This window comes from Penicillium citrinum, assembly GCF_028827155.1.
Source record: "Penicillium citrinum strain IBT 23319 chromosome Unknown utg000008l:1.0-2707905.0:1.0-2709502.0, whole genome shotgun sequence".
Lineage (NCBI taxonomy): Eukaryota > Fungi > Ascomycota > Eurotiomycetes > Eurotiales > Aspergillaceae > Penicillium > Penicillium citrinum.
In genome coordinates, this window is record NW_026622693.1 from 1695732 (window position 1) to 1714597 (window position 18866).

The following is an 18866-nucleotide window of genomic DNA, read 5'->3' on the forward strand; positions in this document are numbered from 1 at the left end:
CCCTTTTTTTCTTTTTCTTCTTTTTTTCGATACCTGTATGGGATTGGGCTTAGCGATTTCCATGATGTATTAAATTTAGTAGTGCAATGCACGTGCATATGATTCTCATCATTCTTCAATATCTTCTAGTAACCCGAGTTCCTCGGTAGACCTTGCCATTGAGCATGACACCACAATGAAGTCCTAAGTTTTCTCATCAAATTAAATCTACGGTCGTAATATATCAACATCAGATTTAAGAGCCGCAACAACACGCTGAGCTGCTTGCTGACCCTGCTCAATGGTCCCATCAACAAAACCTCTCCATCCATCAGCCCAATCAGCATTCGCAAATATCACTCTCCCCTCGGATCTCTGTAATTCCTGAAGATAATTTCGACGCACATCCAGGTCCCCAACATGCCCATGCCCCTTTCGCGTAAGGATCGTTTGCCCAATCATGAGTCAAGTAAGCTTCAACATCAGCAGTAGGGTGTATATCCTTTCTGAAGTGGTCGATAATTCGATGGTGATTCTCCTTATCGTTCCAAGTTCCATTGTATCGAAATCCAATACACCATGTATCCGATTCTGATCTCCAAGTACCATTATGATCGGAGAACGCAAAGACATACGCAGAGTCTTGAGAATGAGCAGTGCCGAACCATCCTGGCTCCTCTTCTTCAAGCTTGAAATGGATCTTCGTTCCCTTGTTGATATGTCCCTTTTTGAATGGGGACTGTCGAATTGAAGATACAGGTCCATTGAATATCACATCGGCGAGGCAATTCCTGGTGGACCCGGTGAAAATTAGCTTGGAAATCAATATAAAGTGGAAAATCGAAGTGCAACACGATCATACAAAGGAATAGTAGAAATCACGTATTTAGCCTTGACGAGTTGACCAAATGTTGTAGCAACACCAACTCCCAAATTACTCTGAGTAACTTCTTTAACAGAAGTTTCAAAGAGCATATCCCCAGTATAATCGGTTAAAATTGCGCGCACAAAGGAAGTCATACCACCATTTCCAATCTTATATACTTCAGCTAATTCAAATACCCCAGCCATGCTATATCCACCCAATGCATACCAACGGAGTGCTTCAGTGAAGACAATATCGTTTCCAGAAGCACTACCAAAAAGTATTCACATTCGATTCGGACGGATCTTTCTCCCAACTCGAAACCCCATCAGGACTATTCAATCGGTCTTCAACAGATAAATGATCATATTTCAACCAAAAAGCTGGTTCCTTGAAGGGATCGTGAGGATACGACATAAGCTCACGACTAGTCTTCCCATCAACCGTAAAGAATAATCGAGCAATACGCTCCAAAAGATCACCCGCCCTTTCAATAGATATCTCACAGGTCAATGCCTTTCCACGTTTAAACATCTGCCTTAACCGGCGCAACTGTACCAGCAGAAGTTTTCAAATGAACATGTAACCCATATCGACGAAACTCATTATATAAATGAGGCTGATTCCAATGAACCCAAGTCCTACCCATCTCCAATTCTTCATTTAAAACTTTCGCTGTCCACGTCTGACCTTCGATGCGATCTCTAGCCTCTAGTAGTAGCACTTTCAAATTATGTCTTTTGACTTAATTCTCGTGCTGCTATTAGACCGGCGAATCCGGCTCCTATAATTGTCACATCGTAGGTGTCGTGGATGAATGGTGAGCTTGTTTGAACAGCGTCTGTTTCAAGGCCGGTTTTACTCCTGTTGGGAGTCCATAGGAAGCCTTCATTCGAAATTGGGGCCATGGAGAAAATATACCTATTATTAGGTAATAAGTTAGATTTGATTGAAATTGAGGATATATCGATTGTTGTAGATAATGGAAAGGTCTCTACTTACTCCCGGGCGAAAATGGCCATGTATATATACTTGAAATTCTTTGGACCCGCTCGAATTCTTTCGCTTTCTATTCTGAGATGATACCAATAGTCCAATCCTATTTACTGTGATCGGTGTTCAATTGAGGGGAACGTACTAAATAGGTAATTCAGTGCGTCGGTGCCGTGTTATGGATACTTTTAAGAACTTCAGGATATTGACTAAACACAGCCAGTTGACTCAGATCAGATTGACGGCAATAGCCTAGTACAACATAATCCACGGCTCAATTTATCAAAATTTACTCATCGATCTCCTGCCGCACTTCCAGGCATAGCAAGTGAGCAGGACTCCACAAAATGACCCGTAAATAATTGCGTATCCAATCGGATTCCTGCGTATTTCATCTCTCTGGTTGGGTAAAGCACGTATGTTGTCTTCCTTCAGCAATCAACGGTCCTGCCAATATCGTTCCAAGGCTAGACAGCGTATTCAATACAGAGAAGTTTGAAAAGTGTTTCTTTTCTGGACACAAATATATTGCTCCTTTCTTTATCCCCTGATAAGACTAAGACATAATATATTGGATAAGCGGTATTTAGCCAATATTTTTCTACAATATCTAGAATAGTTCACGGCCAGATGATTTCTTTGTATACATTGTTTCAATTACAGCCTTCGGGAGAATATTTGAATATGATCAGGGAGAATTCCTACTCAGGATATGTTATTTCGTTCTAAAAGTTGTGGAATCCTGAAAGTTTCCGCATGAGGTACTTGTGCAGACCGAAAAAGAATAAAACGGCTGTAAATATATCAATTCTGGTGTCTTATACATTGGTCCTGGCTTTTTGTTTGGTACGACGAAAAAACTCTATGATATTGGAGTGCTGCATTTCAAGATCCATTATAGAAAGGATATACTGTATTCAGGATACTAGCAGAATGGTCATGCACCTTGCAGCCTATGAATGTTCCCCTAGAATGATAGACCTTTTATTCCATTCAGTACTGCACGATAGATAGCGGATAAATACTCCAGAAAATGTTCATTGTATCGGCTCTCTCTGGTTATGTACATAATCTGTCTGTTCCTCGAAGTCCTCCAGTCGGCTGTATTGCTCCTCACGTCGTGGCAGCCAGCCTATGTTATGACTTAAGACTGAGTAGATACCGGAGGTCTTCCATTGCCTAGAACCCACCCCAAGCCGTATCATGCGGCACCAGGTCCCCAGAGTCCTCACCACAGTCAATCCCATCCACCAACTCAAACTTCACTCGACAAATGCCCGTCATCGAAATACCCAGTCCGAAAAAGTCCGTACTATCATCACCGTCCCCGGTCCCAACACTTTTCCCATCAGGCCCCATCACCTCGCATTGCTGCGGTATACCAATCTGATTTGCCTGGCACCGGAATGAGTACCATGCCCCACCGAGACATCCGCCTTCGAGCTGGAACTCCTGGCCCGCGAAGATACAAGCTTTGTACCCATCCGGATTGGCTTCGTTGTAGATTGCCTCGCCGTTTTTTCCAATCAACGAGAAGCCGGCGTCGAAGACGTGCTCGCCTGAATCGCCGACTGTGCTGAAGGTTGAGCCGCTCCAGACTGCTAACACCTCCTGCCCGGCGAGGGCTGGGGTTGCGCTGAGGACAGGGAGCAGGAGTGTTGTTGCGAGTTGCAAGCGCATTTTCAGTATTTGTGTGTGCTTTTCTTAAGTGGGAGATTGAACTTGTTTCAAAAAGAGCTGTGTTGGAAATTGATATTTGATAGGACTGTTTCAAACAGTCAAAGGTTGACTGAATGATCTTTGAGATGATGAGGAGTTTGTGGAAGTGTCTGTCGAAGGTATTTATATCTTGAATCCTGCCATTGCACTACACTACATATCGTCATGATAGAAATGGCCCCCATCATATAAATTGGAGAGCTGATCACAGACATAGGTATGTCTGTGGTCACTAGGTAGTGATTGTCGGGCCACGGCCAGCTTGGCTGCATTATATCAACAGACCTAGTGCAAACGAGGTCTTGGAATAACCATGCTCGTCGGGGCCAATTTTTCATAATATTTACAACTGGCCTATAATTAGTAAATAAACCATTTGCGGGACTTCCAGAGTGTATGTACATGCACTACTTGCCCTAACTCGTGGCTTGGTGTATTGTCTTGGTGTGGGGCCTAGTTATCTATCATGGAGTAAACACGGGAGACAGGGTCCAAATATCGAAATAAGATTCTTTGGGAAGGGGAATCTTCGCGAGGCCCTTCGCATTCTTTTATCGAGCAAGGATATACACAGGTCTAGGGGCAGGATGATAACTGAGTTGACTCGTAAAGACCCGCGGCTCTGAATGTCAATGTACAGGCACCCTGACAAGGATACCGATAAATAAGTAAGAACAATCAAGATGTTCTCCTCTCATCGATGGGTTATTTAGCCTAGAAAAGTACAACTACGTCGTAATTATCATCTGGTTTCAAACGAGAGGTCGAGAGAGGACCGGAAGACAAACGTAAAGATATGTCAGGGGACCAATGTACAGAATATCATGGGTCGAGTTCGGAACTCGTATTTTGAGCTCCGAACTCCAATCCATATATGATGGCTCTGCAGATCGCACTTTTTGTACAGGCAAGCACCAAATGATTGTTCTTGGCGAGATTGAACAGCTCGGAGAATTCCGGTTCACACCTGTTATTTGGAATATCTTCGTCCAAGCCGCCAAGGGCTTCTCCTGGCAAAGTGCACGCAATGACGTAACTTTGTATAATTCCAATCTGTAAAGATCGACTGACCCTTGTTTGTTACCTTAAAATTCAAATGCAATACGGACTTTATAGCGAACTCATAACACTCTTAAAAGGAAGATTTATTGAGACACAGCTGAATAATAGCTACAGTATAGCCCAAGGACCAAGACAACTACAAGGTCGTGGTGAGCAGCAGGAAATCAAGGCCCGTTGGTAGCTGGCTTGGAATTTCCCAGAATGTAGTCGAGGATGAGAATCACCTTGGCAAGGCTCCGAACCAGATTATACTGGCTACCCATCGAACACTCGTCATAAAACTAGGCCATACACACATTGTGGCTCCAAGGTGACTTTTCTATAAATTATCAACCAAGGTCCTCCAGTTATAATCACCTGGTATATTTCAAGTATGACCCAATAAATATTCGAACATATCGAAATCTTGTAATCGATTCTGGGTATCGGCTCCGAGAAAGTCTTTATTCCAGGGGGTGATAGGAGTTTCGTTAGCGTCTAGATTGACCTAAACAAGTCCCCTCCGATAAATATGTACATGTAAAGAGAACTACCAATTTCACTCCTTGTCAAAGCCAGACACCTCATGGAAGCGAGAGGTTTTCGCGAGGTCCCCGTTAAGACCGTAGGACACGTCCGCAATAGATGATCAGTAACTTTGAAAAACTTATGAAAAAATGTATCGGATTATCATGGTACTTGCAAGCTAGAATATCTACCGATCTAGAATGATAGATAGCTATTTGGAAATGCACGGCGACAACCGTAGAGATCCTCGTAAGATACATTTCCTATCGAGACAGGAGAAATGGAAATCCGGTTTCCCCGTATCTAGGACCTCGGAAATCGAATCCTATTCGTATACAACATAGTGTATCTGAGTCCCTACGACATTGCATACTGGATGGCCATCCCTCAATTCTGATCCCGGCTAGTTACCAACTATTCGAGTCCGCTTTGTAATACTCTTCCGAGTGATAGGAATGATATTGCATTGACCATGATGTTATTTATGACTATGCTTCTTCTGTGTAGCGTTTTGTGGCGTTTTGATGGCGGTAATACATTATTTCTTGAAGATCGTATATGATATAACACCACTAGTAGTGGTCTTTGCTTCTTCATCCGTCAGGTTTCAGAGGGTATTCTGGTTTCGTTCAATTATTGTTGAGTGTTGAGTGCTGGTGTTGACTCTGACTCGATCATATATGTTGAACTTGAACCCGACGTTGTGGTTTCGGTTGTGGGATTCATTTTATCCGGGATGGGGATAGGAGGTAGGGGGTATAATATCAACTTGGGTTGAAATTCAAGGGTGGATGTAGACCGTGAACCGTGGACGTGGACGGTAGCGGAAGAGCCAACTGTAGTCATAGCAGCATTGCTAGATAAAACCATAAGCCTGGACTCAATATAAAAATATTCAAATTCCGATCATGTTGCATTGGGTATCTGGCAGTATGAATCATCAGAGACCTGTCCCGTCCTGATCTATCAGAAACATCTTAAAATGCAGTGGTTATGTGAAGCCATCAGTGTGAGTGTGAGCGCGAGTGTAATAATATATGAACAAAGAAGCGAATAAAAAAAAGGCCCAATCTAATCATCCCGGAAAACAAAACAGCCTCATGAAGGAAACGCCTTGCTATGGATTTTTTTTCTCTCGCTCGCTCGCTCTCCCTGACTGATGCATGTATACGTGGAAACAAGGGACAGGAACAGGAATAAGAATAGGAATCGATGAAAATGATGAGCAAGAATATGTGAAAGCAAGAGGAGTTGAACGCTTGAGGGGTGAGGAGGAAACATGAAGAACGGTGGCTCAATGAACAAGAACAATCAAATGTGAAAGAGGTAAACCAGTTACACAGCACAGGGAGAAGAGAGAAAAAAAAATGGAGAAAAAAAGTGTAAATAGAAGAAAGGGAAGGGTAAGGGGAGACTGATTTGATTTACAACCCCGTTCCTTCAGGATGAGGTTGATTCAAATGCTCATTAGGATCTTGATCCCTATTCCATTTCGACATCGACTCGTTAAGTTTAGTATTCAGCATTTCAAGATGAGTCTGAAAATTATCAAGAGCACCCCAATCATTATTATGAGGAACTGAATTTGTCGAAGACGGAACCATACCCGTTTGCGCCAAATATTCTCGATGCGAAGATGCGGACATTGGAGCTAGAATTGGGACACCGGGAGATAATGATTGAACGGGACCCACTGATCCTGCTGTCGTGGACATTATGTGTTGAGGATGTGGGAGGTGTGCATGTGCATGTGGATGTGGAAGATGAGGCTGTGGATGATGTGGATGCGGATGATGTGCATGAGGATGTTGTACATGCGGGTGGTGATGCTGATGTTGATGTTGAGATTGTGGATGGACTGGATGGACTAAAGGTTCGGTTGGTGGATGATGATATGTTCTTCTGGATGGGTTATGATGCATGCTCATTGGGAATGGTGAGTCGTCGTCTATTATAAGGTCGGGAATAGAGTCGATATGGTTAGGGTCTATTTCAATCAGTGGGGTTTCGGCAGATACTGCCTCACGATATTACGGAACATACCATATGATAGAGGGTACGGAGTCTCTCGGGATGGAGATTGAATCTCTGGTGGTGAGACAGGCGTGGCTCCTTCATCTGCTGGTTCTGGAGTATAGCAAGACATGTCGGATGGTGTTGCTGTTTGATATTAGAATCCGCTATACAGTATGCGTTATGCAGCTTCAATAGGCTGTGGGTTGATGGGCTGATAAGCTGATGACTCGCGTACCTGGCTCTGGGCTCATCTGCTGGATATCTTTATCTTTCTCTTCATCCCATGTGTCGCCATAACGACGTTGAAACCGGGCAATTCGTTTATTGTCGACTTCTTGACCATTCACCCTGAAAGCCGTCTGTTTACCGCGGGCGGCACGTTTTTGTTGTTTTCGAATCATCAGATGAACTTCTTTGGCCTTTATATTCTTGCGAACATGCCAAGCGGCAAGGCGATCTTTATATTGTTTTTCTCTGGGCATCGTTAATTTGAGATCTGCAGAGATCGGTTCTGGTCTGCTATGTATTCAGAGGAGGGGGGGAGAGAGAAGGGAATATCAGAATCAACTTGAAGCTCAAGTTGATTTGGAGATAACGACCGGAATTGAGAAAGGAGAGAAAAACAAAGATCAAATAGAAGTAGAATGAAGCCAATCAACATACGATGCCTGAAATTTATAATCACGTTCCATGATACGTTTCACATCACGAAGTTTAAGCTGGTCATTGCGATAGAGTTGCTCGATAATCTCGCGATATTCGTGCCAGTCATCGGATCGACGGGGTCGGAAGATGGAAGACTTGGTATTCACATTTGAATTTGGAGGAGCTGGATTGGGAGATTGTGGTGAGAGAGTGATGGACGCTGGCGGGGGATAGGAGTCCATCTTTTTGCCATGGAGGAGTGGGAATGACAGTCGAAGAAGGGAAAAGAAGAAGAAGAAGAAGAAGAAGAAGAAGAGAGAAACGAAATACAGATAGAGCCAAATGAAAGCAATTAAAAATATAATCCAAATTAAATTCGAAAGATAAAATGGAAATAATATTTAAAAATAAAATAAATAAAATGAAAAATGAAAAAAGAGACAGTAATGAAGAATGGATCACCAGGCAACTTGAGCAGCGGCCAAGGAATCTGTCGACTTCTCTTTGCGGCGAGCTGCGGCGGGCGCACGACCCCTGGCTTCCCCGGGCAAATCAGAAGAAACAAAAGGATGGAGACGATGGAGATGAGAGAGGGGCCCCTCCAGGTGCACTGTCAGTGTCATGATCGCCAACGGTACGGGATGCTGGGAGAGATCTCCGTAAGTCTGAAAGTCAACTTGGGGGGGAGAGGGGCTTGGGCTTCATTCGCTCGGGGTGGAGCTGAGGTACTTTTGTACTGCGCAGCCTAACCGAACTATTACATGCAGAGTAAGTGCACTGGCCGCAAATGGGATGCATTATCCGCTGCCTCACTCAGTTCATTCATTTGTTACTGTATAGTATTTCATGAAACCACCAGATAATATACAGTATCATAACTCATCTATGTACAATGTAAAGTGTGAAGTACCAAAAAATAGCCCTAACTGGACCGGGAGCGGCCCGAGACTCGTGTCATTGTTTTTCTCGTTCCAGTAATTCGGGTCTATTAAGCCACTCTTGGACTTCATTTCGTATTGATTACCATCTGGTATTCTCATTACTCTATACTCAGTACAGTGTACATCCACACTCATTCTTGTCATCTCAACTTGTCTGCCTCGTGGATGCAAGGTGGGGGGGGGGGAAGTAAAACCGTTAGACATGCCTCGCCGTTAGACACTCCATCAGAATGTGCACATGTACATGTTAATCAATTAATCAATTAATCATATTATTAGTGCTGTACAAAAAACTGTACTATGTACACCAAGGACTCAAGGGGCGAAAGTCTCAGTCTCGCATTCCTTGCGCTTTGGTCTCCTTTCTTTAGGGCCCTGTTCCTTTTTTGGTAGAGACTCAGGCCCTCTCGTGGGTCTTGACTCACGCTGACGTGGGAGTGGGAGCAGATGCTGTATGGAATACTACTAGTATTGTGTACGAGATGAAACAGAGAGGGAATTCATATACTATGCGTACTAAGTACTATGTATGTACTCTTTTACAGTAGGTACTGTTCGATCGCATTGGGAAATATTCAGGGGTGTCAATAAATACCCTTAGTTGTAGTTACCATTAACCCTGGATAGTAATTAACTACTGTGTACGGAGAAGTACCTTGTGCCATGCTGTACTATGTCATGTATCAGTACTTTCGACAGTGGACACGACAACGTCTCTGGCCTGATTGTTAATTGTCTAGAACGCGATCAATGTGTCAGGTGGCAAGGCATCGATGGCTGCATTGATCGACGAAGTCGGGGAGCTCGACCCCCTAGTCCCCGTCGACAAGTACAAAAGTACGGAGTACTCTGAGTGAATACTGTAGGTGTACTCCGTAGTATTATCTAACTAGTATCAGTGTATTCTGTGTACTATGTATATAGTATGTAGTATATATGGAGACAATATCAGAGTGTGCAGTACTCTACTGTACAGAGTAGAGTACCCATGCTATGTACTACTGTACGGTACAGACAATTCAAGTTGTCGAAAGTACGTGGCGAGTGAGGCGAGAGGAAGACAGAAAGAGGAAAAGAAAGAGGCAGCACAAATACTGAAGTACGGACTACGGTAACTAAGTCACGAATGGTTAAGTGTATGTACATCGGGCATCGTCCCTACTGTGTGCAGCTTCCGGGCAACCTATCCTCCAACAGGAATCGATCTGAGGTTCGAGGCGAAAATGCGGGGCGTGTGGTTGTCTGGTCTTTTTGCCAGTGCTCCTTCGTCCATTTTAGTTTGTTTAGTACTTATGCACCCGAGAAGAAACGGTATCCGAGTGGATTCAAGGTGGACTCGGCCCCCTCTTCGTAGTGGGTTGGTAAGTGGACTCTCCCACCCCTGGGCAGCATTGACAACAGTCAAAAGAAAAAGAAAAAATTTTTTTTGAGATTGGTTGAGATTAGTTGAGCCAAAGGGGGGTTTCGAGTTGATAGTGGGGAGCCAGAAGCAAGACAACAAAAAAAAGGACCAAAGACAAACCACAAAAAAAAAAAAAGAACTTCCGGCTACTTCCTCCCTTTCCGCGTGGAGCTGCGAAGGTCCACAACAGACGCCGAACCAGACAATGGAGATATCAACCGCGCCCGTGGCCATAGGCCCACGGACCACCGTTCACCGGCTCGGATCGCATGCAGGTACTAGGATGTAGCGCGCAGACTGGATCAGAAGGGAGTCGTGGCGGCATGCAACGACACTGCAGGAGCGTATCGGATGTGGATTCCTTTGATCCGCCGTGAGGTGCACTCTTTGAAGACGTGGGCCAAATGGGAATAGAGCGACGTCTTTCATGGCCCACGAGTGGTCTCCTGCAACCAGCCGAACAAATGACAAAAAAAAGGGCATTGGCGATTCTTAGCTCTTCTCTTGCTGATCCAAAGACTTCGAGGGTGAGCCAATAGAATGTCCCTACTTGATGAAGCCAGTGCGGTGCTGGGCATTCAAAAGGCGCATCCTTCCGTCAGAAAGTACGTGGTGCTGGCGCTACTAGTTACATGTTTGTGTACGGAGTACTCGAGGGAAAGTCCTGGAAGGAATGCCCGTGGGCATGATTCCGTTGGTCTCCCTCCTGGCAAGATGATCATCAACCAACCCTGGTTTAATTAAACCAGGATCAACTGCGTGAAATGTCCATTTCTATGCAAGTGGCCCCCCTAGTTGGAATTCCTTCAGATCCTTGACCCTTGACGTCTGAACCCTGGAAACGGAACTTATGTTTCTTTTAAGCTGTCCTGTACTGCGTTGATTTGTTCAGGTCCGAGACTTGTCCGAACTTGCGTTGGCAGATGGCTGTCGACTTGATGGATCCGTTGCCCCTACAGCTGCAGCCGCAACGGCGGCCGAGTGGGCACCCGTACTAGCGACATTACTCGCGTGTGCGAGAAGAAACTTGCAGCATGTCAAAGTATACTTGCAGGCTCGCGTCCATGTCTCGTCATTTTGATTGAATCCAAGTTTGATGCTGGCATCGCCAATGCGGTCTCGTTTAATTTCATATGGCAGTCTCAAGCCTGGAACAGTACCCCCGGGCTGACCCCGGCGAGTTGATGCAACCGGTGGTGGAGTGGCTTCAACGAACTGCCCAAGCTGGCGTAGACACTCCAAGAACGCCACCATGCCGCTGTCGAAGCGACGGTGGAGCCATGGGAGATTGAGCGGGAGATCGCCCGAAGAAAAGAGGTCCAATTGGGTTATCTTGGGCGTGCCGCGTTCGGGGACAGCCGCTCCAGCGGGCTGAACGGGATACTCAATTTTGTCAATCCGTGAGGTAGAACCTAATGGGCGCAGCCGATAACCCTGAAACTGAAAGTTGAGTCGTTCTGCAATGGTTGAAAGGAGAAGACATGTCTGGCCCCAGGCTGCATTGATCTCGGGCCATTCAACCGAAGGATTAGCCAGACGGCCCAGACGCAGGGCGTTGATAGTCCCGAAGTATCCGTCGTGGCCAATGCAAAACGCGTCATTGTAGACATTCGTCCGTTGTAAGCGCTCCAACTGTTGCGAGTCATGGTCGTAACGCATGTTGAGTGCATCTCGTTCGGTTTGAAATTCCCCTAACGTGAGAGAGAACCCATTCCGGGCCCGCCAGAAGCTTTCCTCGTCTGCATCGAGCTGCCGAGACTCTTCCTCTAGGCCTGCGATTTCCTCATCTAAAGTTTGTTTTTCTCGCTCGAGAGCTTGCAATTCTGCAAAGGCCACTTCCTCAGCCTGAAGACTTTCTTTGAGACTCTGTTCTGCGGCTTCGATATCCTCCGTTGACGGAATAGATGCATTCAAGCTTCGTAAAAACGAAACATACGCATCACGTTCCTTTGTCGAGGCGTTCAACCTTTTTTGCAATCCTTCCACCAGCAGATCGGTACATTCCACACATATAGGATGATCAATATCCGACCTTGCCGAAATAATCTCGAACAACCGGGTAGCTTTCTCAATTTGAGTTGAAAATGAGCCGTTATCTTGATTACGGTCATGCGAATGGGAGCCTTTTCGGATAACAGGTGAAGGAGAAGATGTATCGACTGCAGGTGGTCCAAATTGTGACTCTGTCAACATTACAAAAGACATCCCCCCACTATCGCCTCGTGGTAACCCCAGTGAGTGAGGCTGGGTTCCATTTCGCGGGCCTTGTAGAGAACGGCGGTAATAGGCCGGTGTAGATTGATTTGTATTTCGTTCATAGTTCTCACGTCTATCTGTAGGGTTGGAAGGTCTATTTGTTGATGTTTTCGTCCCTTGATCAGAGTTTGTTTTGCCCGTAGAATCTATCTCGCGACAAGCTTGGTTAGAGAGCTGATGATATACGTGCAATCCGGTCCAGATAAGCAGCACACCTACTGACAAGCAGCTCAAAGGCTGTGGGATTTAAAGAACTGAGTGAGCCATCCAGGTTCAAGGATGTGCGGCACTTTTGACAATACATGATGTATGTTGATCAGTAGTTCATGTTGGAGTGAGTGAGAGTGAGAGTGAGAGAAGAGAGAGAGAGAAGAGTGGAGGACGCTCGAGTTGAAAGTTGGTGGGGAAGAAAGGCGGAGCTTCCCGCGCAATTCGCAACTTTGTTTGTTCGCGCTTCTTCAGTCCGCGCGCGCTTATTATCAACTTCCATTCTCCTCCTCCCTTGTCAATTACGACACGCTCCGATGCGCAAATACTCTTGATTATTTATTGGACGCTGTGGCTGTCTCATGAGTTGGAAGCTGCCAGCGTCAACCACGTTAAGGGACACGCGTTTGGGAACGTCGCAACGATATGGCCGACAACGCCTACGACAATCATAATGATATGACGGGAATACCAATGAATCGACCACGTCTATCGGTACCGCCAGATCCACATGAAGAGACTGAGGATGTTCCCGAGGAGTGGGATCTACAAGAAGCGCGGGCCCAGAATGACATGAACCTGAAGTCGATATTCGAGGGCATCTTTGCGAAATACGGCCAGGACTTTACGGAAGTTGGCGATGAAATTGATCTAGAGACAGGGGATATTGTGGTGGATAATGGTCATCTTTTGGGTCTGGAGGAGGAGGGTCGTGGTAATCAGAATCAGGCCTGGGGTTCCGAGGAGGGCGAATCCGAGAATGAAGAGTTCCCCGGATCACCGCATGAAGGTGGTGCTGAGGAAGACGTCGATGCCAATACCAAAGGAGTTGTGTTTGAGGATCCAGTCGACCAAACAAATGGTTCGTGCGACCCTTCACAGCCGACATCCAATCCTCCAGTGGTCGGCGATGAACACCTCAAATCAAGAGATTCCGCATTGACTTCGACTACCGACAATCCGAAGACTAGATCAGTCCCAGAACTGCAAGATATGAAAGTTTCTGAAGAGGGTTTCGGCCCAACGGACCCTGTCTGGAAAGTACCTGAGCTTCCCAGGAGGATTTCGACACCTAAGACAGAAAGTCGGGTCTCCAAAGTGGCCGTTACTCCACGCCTGCCATACCTCAACAGACAAAGATCTCCACCGGGTTCTGGATCTCTTTGGAGTCTTCCACGACCACGCCGACCGCGTACAGAGACAAAACCCAAGTTGACTCCGAGTAAAACCCGGCCTCGGGCGAAACGAAAGTATCATTCCAGCCCAGTGGCGCCTGAGGCGCTCGACTGGTCTTTTGCGGACATCGCTGAAGGTGATGAATCGGATGATCCACTACAGGAATACGAGCCATCGCCCACACCTTCTAGAAAACAGAAAATTCGTGGGAAACGAATGCGCATGACGACACAGACAGATTCTGACCTGCACAGTCGGTTTCAAGGGGATCGTGGATTGTCTGGACCTACCGAATCCACCACTCCCGAGGACCAATCGGCTAAAATCACAGCTACAGCTACAGTCACAACGTCAAATACAGATTTCACGGAGCAAAGCCACGTGGAACAAGGCGAGACACAGGAAACAGTGGCAAACCCTATCGATTCGCCATGCGATGTTTCTGCACATCTCCCTGCGATGCAGGCTGCCGCGCCTGCATCGAGCCCTATCCCAGTATCTCCATCTGTACCCCTTCCTTCAGTGGAGTTATCATCATCACCCCCACGTTGCAGGCGAGTATCGCCAGATGAAACAAGAATTATAGTCCGTATGCGCTACGTGGAGAGAAACATTTGGAAGAAGATTCTTCCTTTTTTGCCTGGGAGATCGCCAAATTTCTTCAATTATTGGCGTCATTTCCATTGGACAAAGCCTCGTGCTAACCCACCAAAACTCCACACTCCATGGTCACAAAATGAACTTGACATCCTCGATCAACTCCAGCACCGGGAGGGTCTCTCTTGGGAGGACATGCAGCACGAGCTGCCCAATCGTTCCAAGGCCGCGATTGAGTTTGAACTACTGCGCCTTTGGGCTGGTGATGAGGTCTGGTATGGCGAGGGGAACAATACCCTTCGCTCCGACAATACTCTTCATAGCTCAGAAGGCCTGGACAGTAGCCCACGAAGTCAAATCAACGAGTCCAAGAATACTGTTGATACTCCGATATCGCCTGTAACGCATCTCAACACGCCCTCGGTTAGCCAGACACCAACTGTCTACCTGATTAGTGATGAAGAGGATTTGGAGGATGCCCCTACGCCCGATGATGAAGAGAACGTGGAGGATGTCCCTACGCCCGACGATGACGAAAAGGACGTGGAAGATGCCTTTACACCCATTGTTGATGCAGAAGGTGTAGCGGACACCGAAGCACCGAATGACCAGGAAGAGGAAAAAGTCGCGGGATTACCTTCAACACCTCAGCACCGCAGGATGCCTGTTTTCCATACCCCTAATACTAAAGATCGGGATCTCATAGATATCACGTGGACAATGCCTGGATCTCGAGATTCAAGGCGAGCCCGCAGAATGTTAGACTACCGATAGAACAAATGAAACCCACGAACCACTTTGTATACCCCCATAATATTGATGGGTTTACGCAAAATCTTCATCTCGAGCATTAAGAACATTTTCAAGCTTCGTATCAACTGCACCACCAACATCTCCCGCTTTTGCCCAAAATCGAGACAAATGCCTTGAGCCAGAATCAGACAAGACCGTGACAATGCGATGGCCAGGGCCTAACTTTTGAGCCGTCTTGACTGCCGCAATACCTAAGATCAATCAGCAAACAAGCATATAGCAAGCATAGGTGATCCAAATACAACTCACAGTTCACAGCACTACTACTCCCAATGAAAATCCCATCCTTCTCAACCAACCACCTCGCCATAGCCAAGGCCTGCGCATCCGTAACCCTAACAGCGTCATCAACAAGTTCCTTCCCAGCCTCAAAATTCGCCGTCACCCGATTAATTCCAATCCCTTCAACAATGGTATCAACCTGAGGTCGTCGCCTCGTACCCTCCCTCTCCCTCAAATCAAACATCACGCCATACCGCACTCGATTAAAAAGCCCACTCCCCTGAGGATCAGCCAACACAATGCTGATATTAGGGAGAAGCGGCTTCAAGTATCGCGCAATACCAGAGATAGTCCCGCCCGTTCCTGCACCAGCGACAAAAGCGTCAATTCGGCCTTCACACTGTGCATAGATTTCCGGACCACTGCCCCCATAGTGAGCGCGCCAGTTCGCTTCATTTTCGAATTGATCTGCGAAAAAACCACGTCCAGATTTCTCCCCGTTTGAACTGGAGGCCGTATGTTCTTGTGCGAGGAATCGTGCACGATTGACGAAGTTGTCTTTCTCCACGATTGGTGCTGGAGGGACTCTGTCGACTATTGCACCGAGTTTGAGGAGAAGGTTTGATTTCTCGATTGCTTGATCGGATGGCATGCAAATGTGTGCTAGGTAGCCTTTTGCTCGGGCGAGAGTTGCTAGTGATATTCCCGTGGACCCCGATGTACCTTCATAAATTGTATCGCCGGAATGCGGCGTTAAAATACCTTGTTCTTGTGCCTGGTTTCGGTAGAGTTAGAATCTATTTCGCGTAATATGCATAATGCCTCCGTTTTGACACGGATTTACGAGCAGGGAGTTCAGAATATTGACGTACGATTTCGATCATACTCAAAGCAACGCGGTCTTTTGAACTCTGACCGGCACCATTTAGGAACTGTATTGTGTGAGATTTACTCGCGTCTTTACAATCGATCCGGATAGACGAGACGACTTTACATACCTCAGCCTTGGCTAGAATTTCACATCCCGTCTCATCGGAAAGCGACTTTATTCTAAAGAGTGGCGTGTTCCCTATACACCCTTCAATCCCTTCAACAATAGCCGGGGGTCCTGGCCGCGCAACGAGGCCTTGTTGCGATTTGGAACTTGAAGGTGCCGGGTCTTCGCGGCGCTGAGTACTGAGAGCCTCTTTAGCTATTAAAGCCAGACTGACACCGGCAATAAATGCCGTACCAATGTATATTGCCGAATTGTCCGGCATCTTCCTTTGTTGCAGTCTTGAAGTCTGCCGTGATGAAGTCTTGCGCAGTTTGATATCGACGCTCGGACCACTTGCGTGCTTTGGTTTATACTAGACTGCAATTTAACAAAAGACAGATGGAAAATGCAACCAACACTTTGGAGAAGCCAGTGAGTGAGAATGTTCAAATTGAATCATTTAAGTCTAAATTTTTAAAAATCAGTTCTTCCAAAAATACAAGAAATCACAGCAAATCGCCGGTTTCCACCTGACCGGCACGTGCCTTCTGCCTGAGGCCGCCGTTCTCCGCGAAAAAGAAAGCTCCAAAACGTTCCAACTTCAACTTCAACTTGGAAGCTCTCAATTCCACGCAAGAATGGACTCGCCAGTCCTCAACCAGTTGTTTCGACAGCTCTTTCGTCATCCTGCTTGCCATTCATTACGGCATTCCCCATCCACCTTCCCCAGACAAACACAATCGCGTACCTTTTTCACCCGGCGCAGTGCAGCGAAGCGCAAGGTTCAAGATGCCGGGACGATGTGGACGAAACGCGGTGACTATCCTAAAGATATCAGCCAGGAATACCGTACATATCCGCAGGTGACGGCAAATGAGTTGCGCGGCCGTCGGCAACGGCCGAAGCAGGTTAAAATGTTGACGCGCGAGTTCATTGATGGTACGTCGGGAACAGCCCCGTTCTCCATCAAAAGATTGCGAGATGGCGCGATATGCAATGTTTTCTCTTTGGTCTTTGAACTGACCCTTTGATGCTCGCAGACAGTCTATATAATCCTCATTATGGATACTTCTCTAAACATGCAACTATCTTTACCCCCGGCGAGCCATTCGACTTCAATAATATCGAAGACGGGCCGGCCTTCCAGTCTCTTTTGGGTCAGCGATATATCGAGTTCGAGGATAAATTGGATGAGATCCAGCCAGATGAATCAAGACAACTGTGGCATACTCCGACAGAGCTCTTCCGACCTTATTATGGTGAATCTATCGCACGATATCTCGTCTCCAACTACAAGCTCACCCTCTACCCATACCACGACTTGATCATCTACGAAATGGGAGCCGGTAACGGTACAATGATGTTGAACATTTTAAACTTCATCCGCGACACGGATTATGAGGTCTACCAACGGACGAAATACAAGATCATCGAAATCTCCTCATCACTCGCAGACATTCAAATGAAGAACTTGATGGATACGCTTGAGACAGCAGGTCATCGGGATCGCGTGGAGATCGTGAACAAGTCCATCTTCGACTGGGACACATACGTTCATTCCCCATGTTTCTTCCTCGCTCTGGAAGTTTTTGACAACTTCTCCCATGATACTATTCGCTATGACTGGCGAACCGGACTTCCGCAGCAAGGTGGAGTTCTCATCGATGCTGATGGTGAATTTCACGAATACTACAATACCAAGCTAGACCCAGTCGCAGCTCGATTCCTTCGCGTTCGTCAAGCTGCAGCTCGCCGTCCTTTTCCAAGTCCGCTTGGCCATCCATATCTCCGGGGTTTGCGTGCCATGTCGCCTTTCCGCGGAGACTATACACTCCCGGAGTATATTCCCACACGGATGATGGAATTCTTCGATGTTCTGAATCAGTATTTCCCTGCCCATCGACTTGTGGCAAGTGACTTCAATGTTCTGCCCGATGCAGTGCCGGGCATTAATGCACCCGTTGTCCAAACTCGATACAAGCGAAAGACTGTTACTGTGTCGACACCATTTGTGAGTCTTATCCCTGTATAGCCCTTGGAAATAAGTCGAAGCTTGATTTGGTTCTAATGTATCGTTTACAGGTCCACCAAGGTTACTTCGATATCTTCTTCCCAACCGATTTCAACGTGTTCGAAGATGTTTATCGAGCTGTGACTGGCAAGTTGACTCAAGTTACGTCTCATGAGGATTTTATGAATCGTTGGGCGTACATTGAGGATACTGAGACGAGGAATGGCGAGAATCCGTTGCTGTTCTGGTACAAGAACGCCAACATGTTGATGACAGTGTAGATATAGCGGGGTTAGAACATGATGTACATTAGCCTAGGGTCGAGATTAATGGGACCATCAAATATCTCTTTTCAATGTCAGCTTGAACTTCTGCTGGTGCTAGTAGCGTTGGTGTATACTTCCCATTAGGGCTAGTACTGTAAGAGTAAAACCTACGTAGACGAAGGCCATCTACACCAGAACATCCTATTGTATGCC

The 18866-nt window shown here is 46.4% G+C and overlaps 8 protein-coding genes across 8 annotated transcripts; 3 read left to right on the forward strand and 5 right to left on the reverse strand.

The window, feature by feature from the left end:
- Positions 1-207: 207 nt before the first annotated feature.
- On the reverse strand, positions 208-1866 carry N7469_009073 (NAD(P)/FAD-dependent oxidoreductase; the record flags this gene model as incomplete). Its single annotated transcript, XM_056647991.1, has 8 exons — positions 208-338; positions 381-411; positions 461-770; positions 842-1114; positions 1146-1396; positions 1425-1567; positions 1590-1765; positions 1847-1866. The coding sequence occupies 8 exons, from the start codon at positions 1864-1866 to the stop codon at positions 208-210; spliced, it is 1335 nt and encodes a 444-aa protein (XP_056497756.1).
- A 1150-nt stretch (positions 1867-3016) lies between these two features.
- N7469_009074 (uncharacterized protein) lies at positions 3017-3517 on the reverse strand (the record flags this gene model as incomplete). Its single annotated transcript, XM_056647992.1, has 1 exon — positions 3017-3517. One exon carries the CDS (start codon positions 3515-3517, stop codon positions 3017-3019), a length of 501 nt encoding a protein of 166 aa, XP_056497757.1.
- A 3283-nt stretch (positions 3518-6800) lies between these two features.
- N7469_009075 (uncharacterized protein) lies at positions 6801-7082 on the forward strand (the record flags this gene model as incomplete). The annotated part of the gene is made up of 1 exon (XM_056647993.1): positions 6801-7082. One exon carries the CDS (start codon positions 6801-6803, stop codon positions 7080-7082), a length of 282 nt encoding a protein of 93 aa, XP_056497758.1.
- A 39-nt stretch (positions 7083-7121) lies between these two features.
- Positions 7122-8028, reverse strand: N7469_009076 (Clr5 domain-containing protein; the record flags this gene model as incomplete). The annotated part of the gene is made up of 3 exons (XM_056647994.1): positions 7122-7285; positions 7377-7615; positions 7805-8028. 3 exons carry the CDS (start codon positions 8026-8028, stop codon positions 7122-7124), a joined length of 627 nt encoding a protein of 208 aa, XP_056497759.1.
- Positions 8029-11017: 2989 nt separating this feature from the next.
- On the reverse strand, positions 11018-12689 carry N7469_009077 (beclin 1; the record flags this gene model as incomplete). The annotated part of the gene is made up of 2 exons (XM_056647995.1): positions 11018-12531; positions 12605-12689. The coding sequence occupies 2 exons, from the start codon at positions 12687-12689 to the stop codon at positions 11018-11020; spliced, it is 1599 nt and encodes a 532-aa protein (XP_056497760.1).
- Positions 12690-13018: 329 nt separating this feature from the next.
- On the forward strand, positions 13019-15139 carry N7469_009078 (Myb-like DNA-binding domain protein; the record flags this gene model as incomplete). The annotated part of the gene is made up of 1 exon (XM_056647996.1): positions 13019-15139. The coding sequence occupies one exon, from the start codon at positions 13019-13021 to the stop codon at positions 15137-15139; it is 2121 nt and encodes a 706-aa protein (XP_056497761.1).
- Positions 15140-15190: 51 nt separating this feature from the next.
- On the reverse strand, positions 15191-16659 carry N7469_009079 (putative cysteine synthase; the record flags this gene model as incomplete). The annotated part of the gene is made up of 4 exons (XM_056647997.1): positions 15191-15369; positions 15428-16175; positions 16273-16332; positions 16399-16659. 4 exons carry the CDS (start codon positions 16657-16659, stop codon positions 15191-15193), a joined length of 1248 nt encoding a protein of 415 aa, XP_056497762.1.
- Positions 16660-16775: 116 nt separating this feature from the next.
- Positions 16776-18668, forward strand: N7469_009080 (class I SAM-dependent methyltransferase; the record flags this gene model as incomplete). The annotated part of the gene is made up of 4 exons (XM_056647998.1): positions 16776-16808; positions 16862-17315; positions 17417-18387; positions 18459-18668. 4 exons carry the CDS (start codon positions 16776-16778, stop codon positions 18666-18668), a joined length of 1668 nt encoding a protein of 555 aa, XP_056497763.1.
- Between the last annotated feature and the right edge of the window lie 198 nt (positions 18669-18866).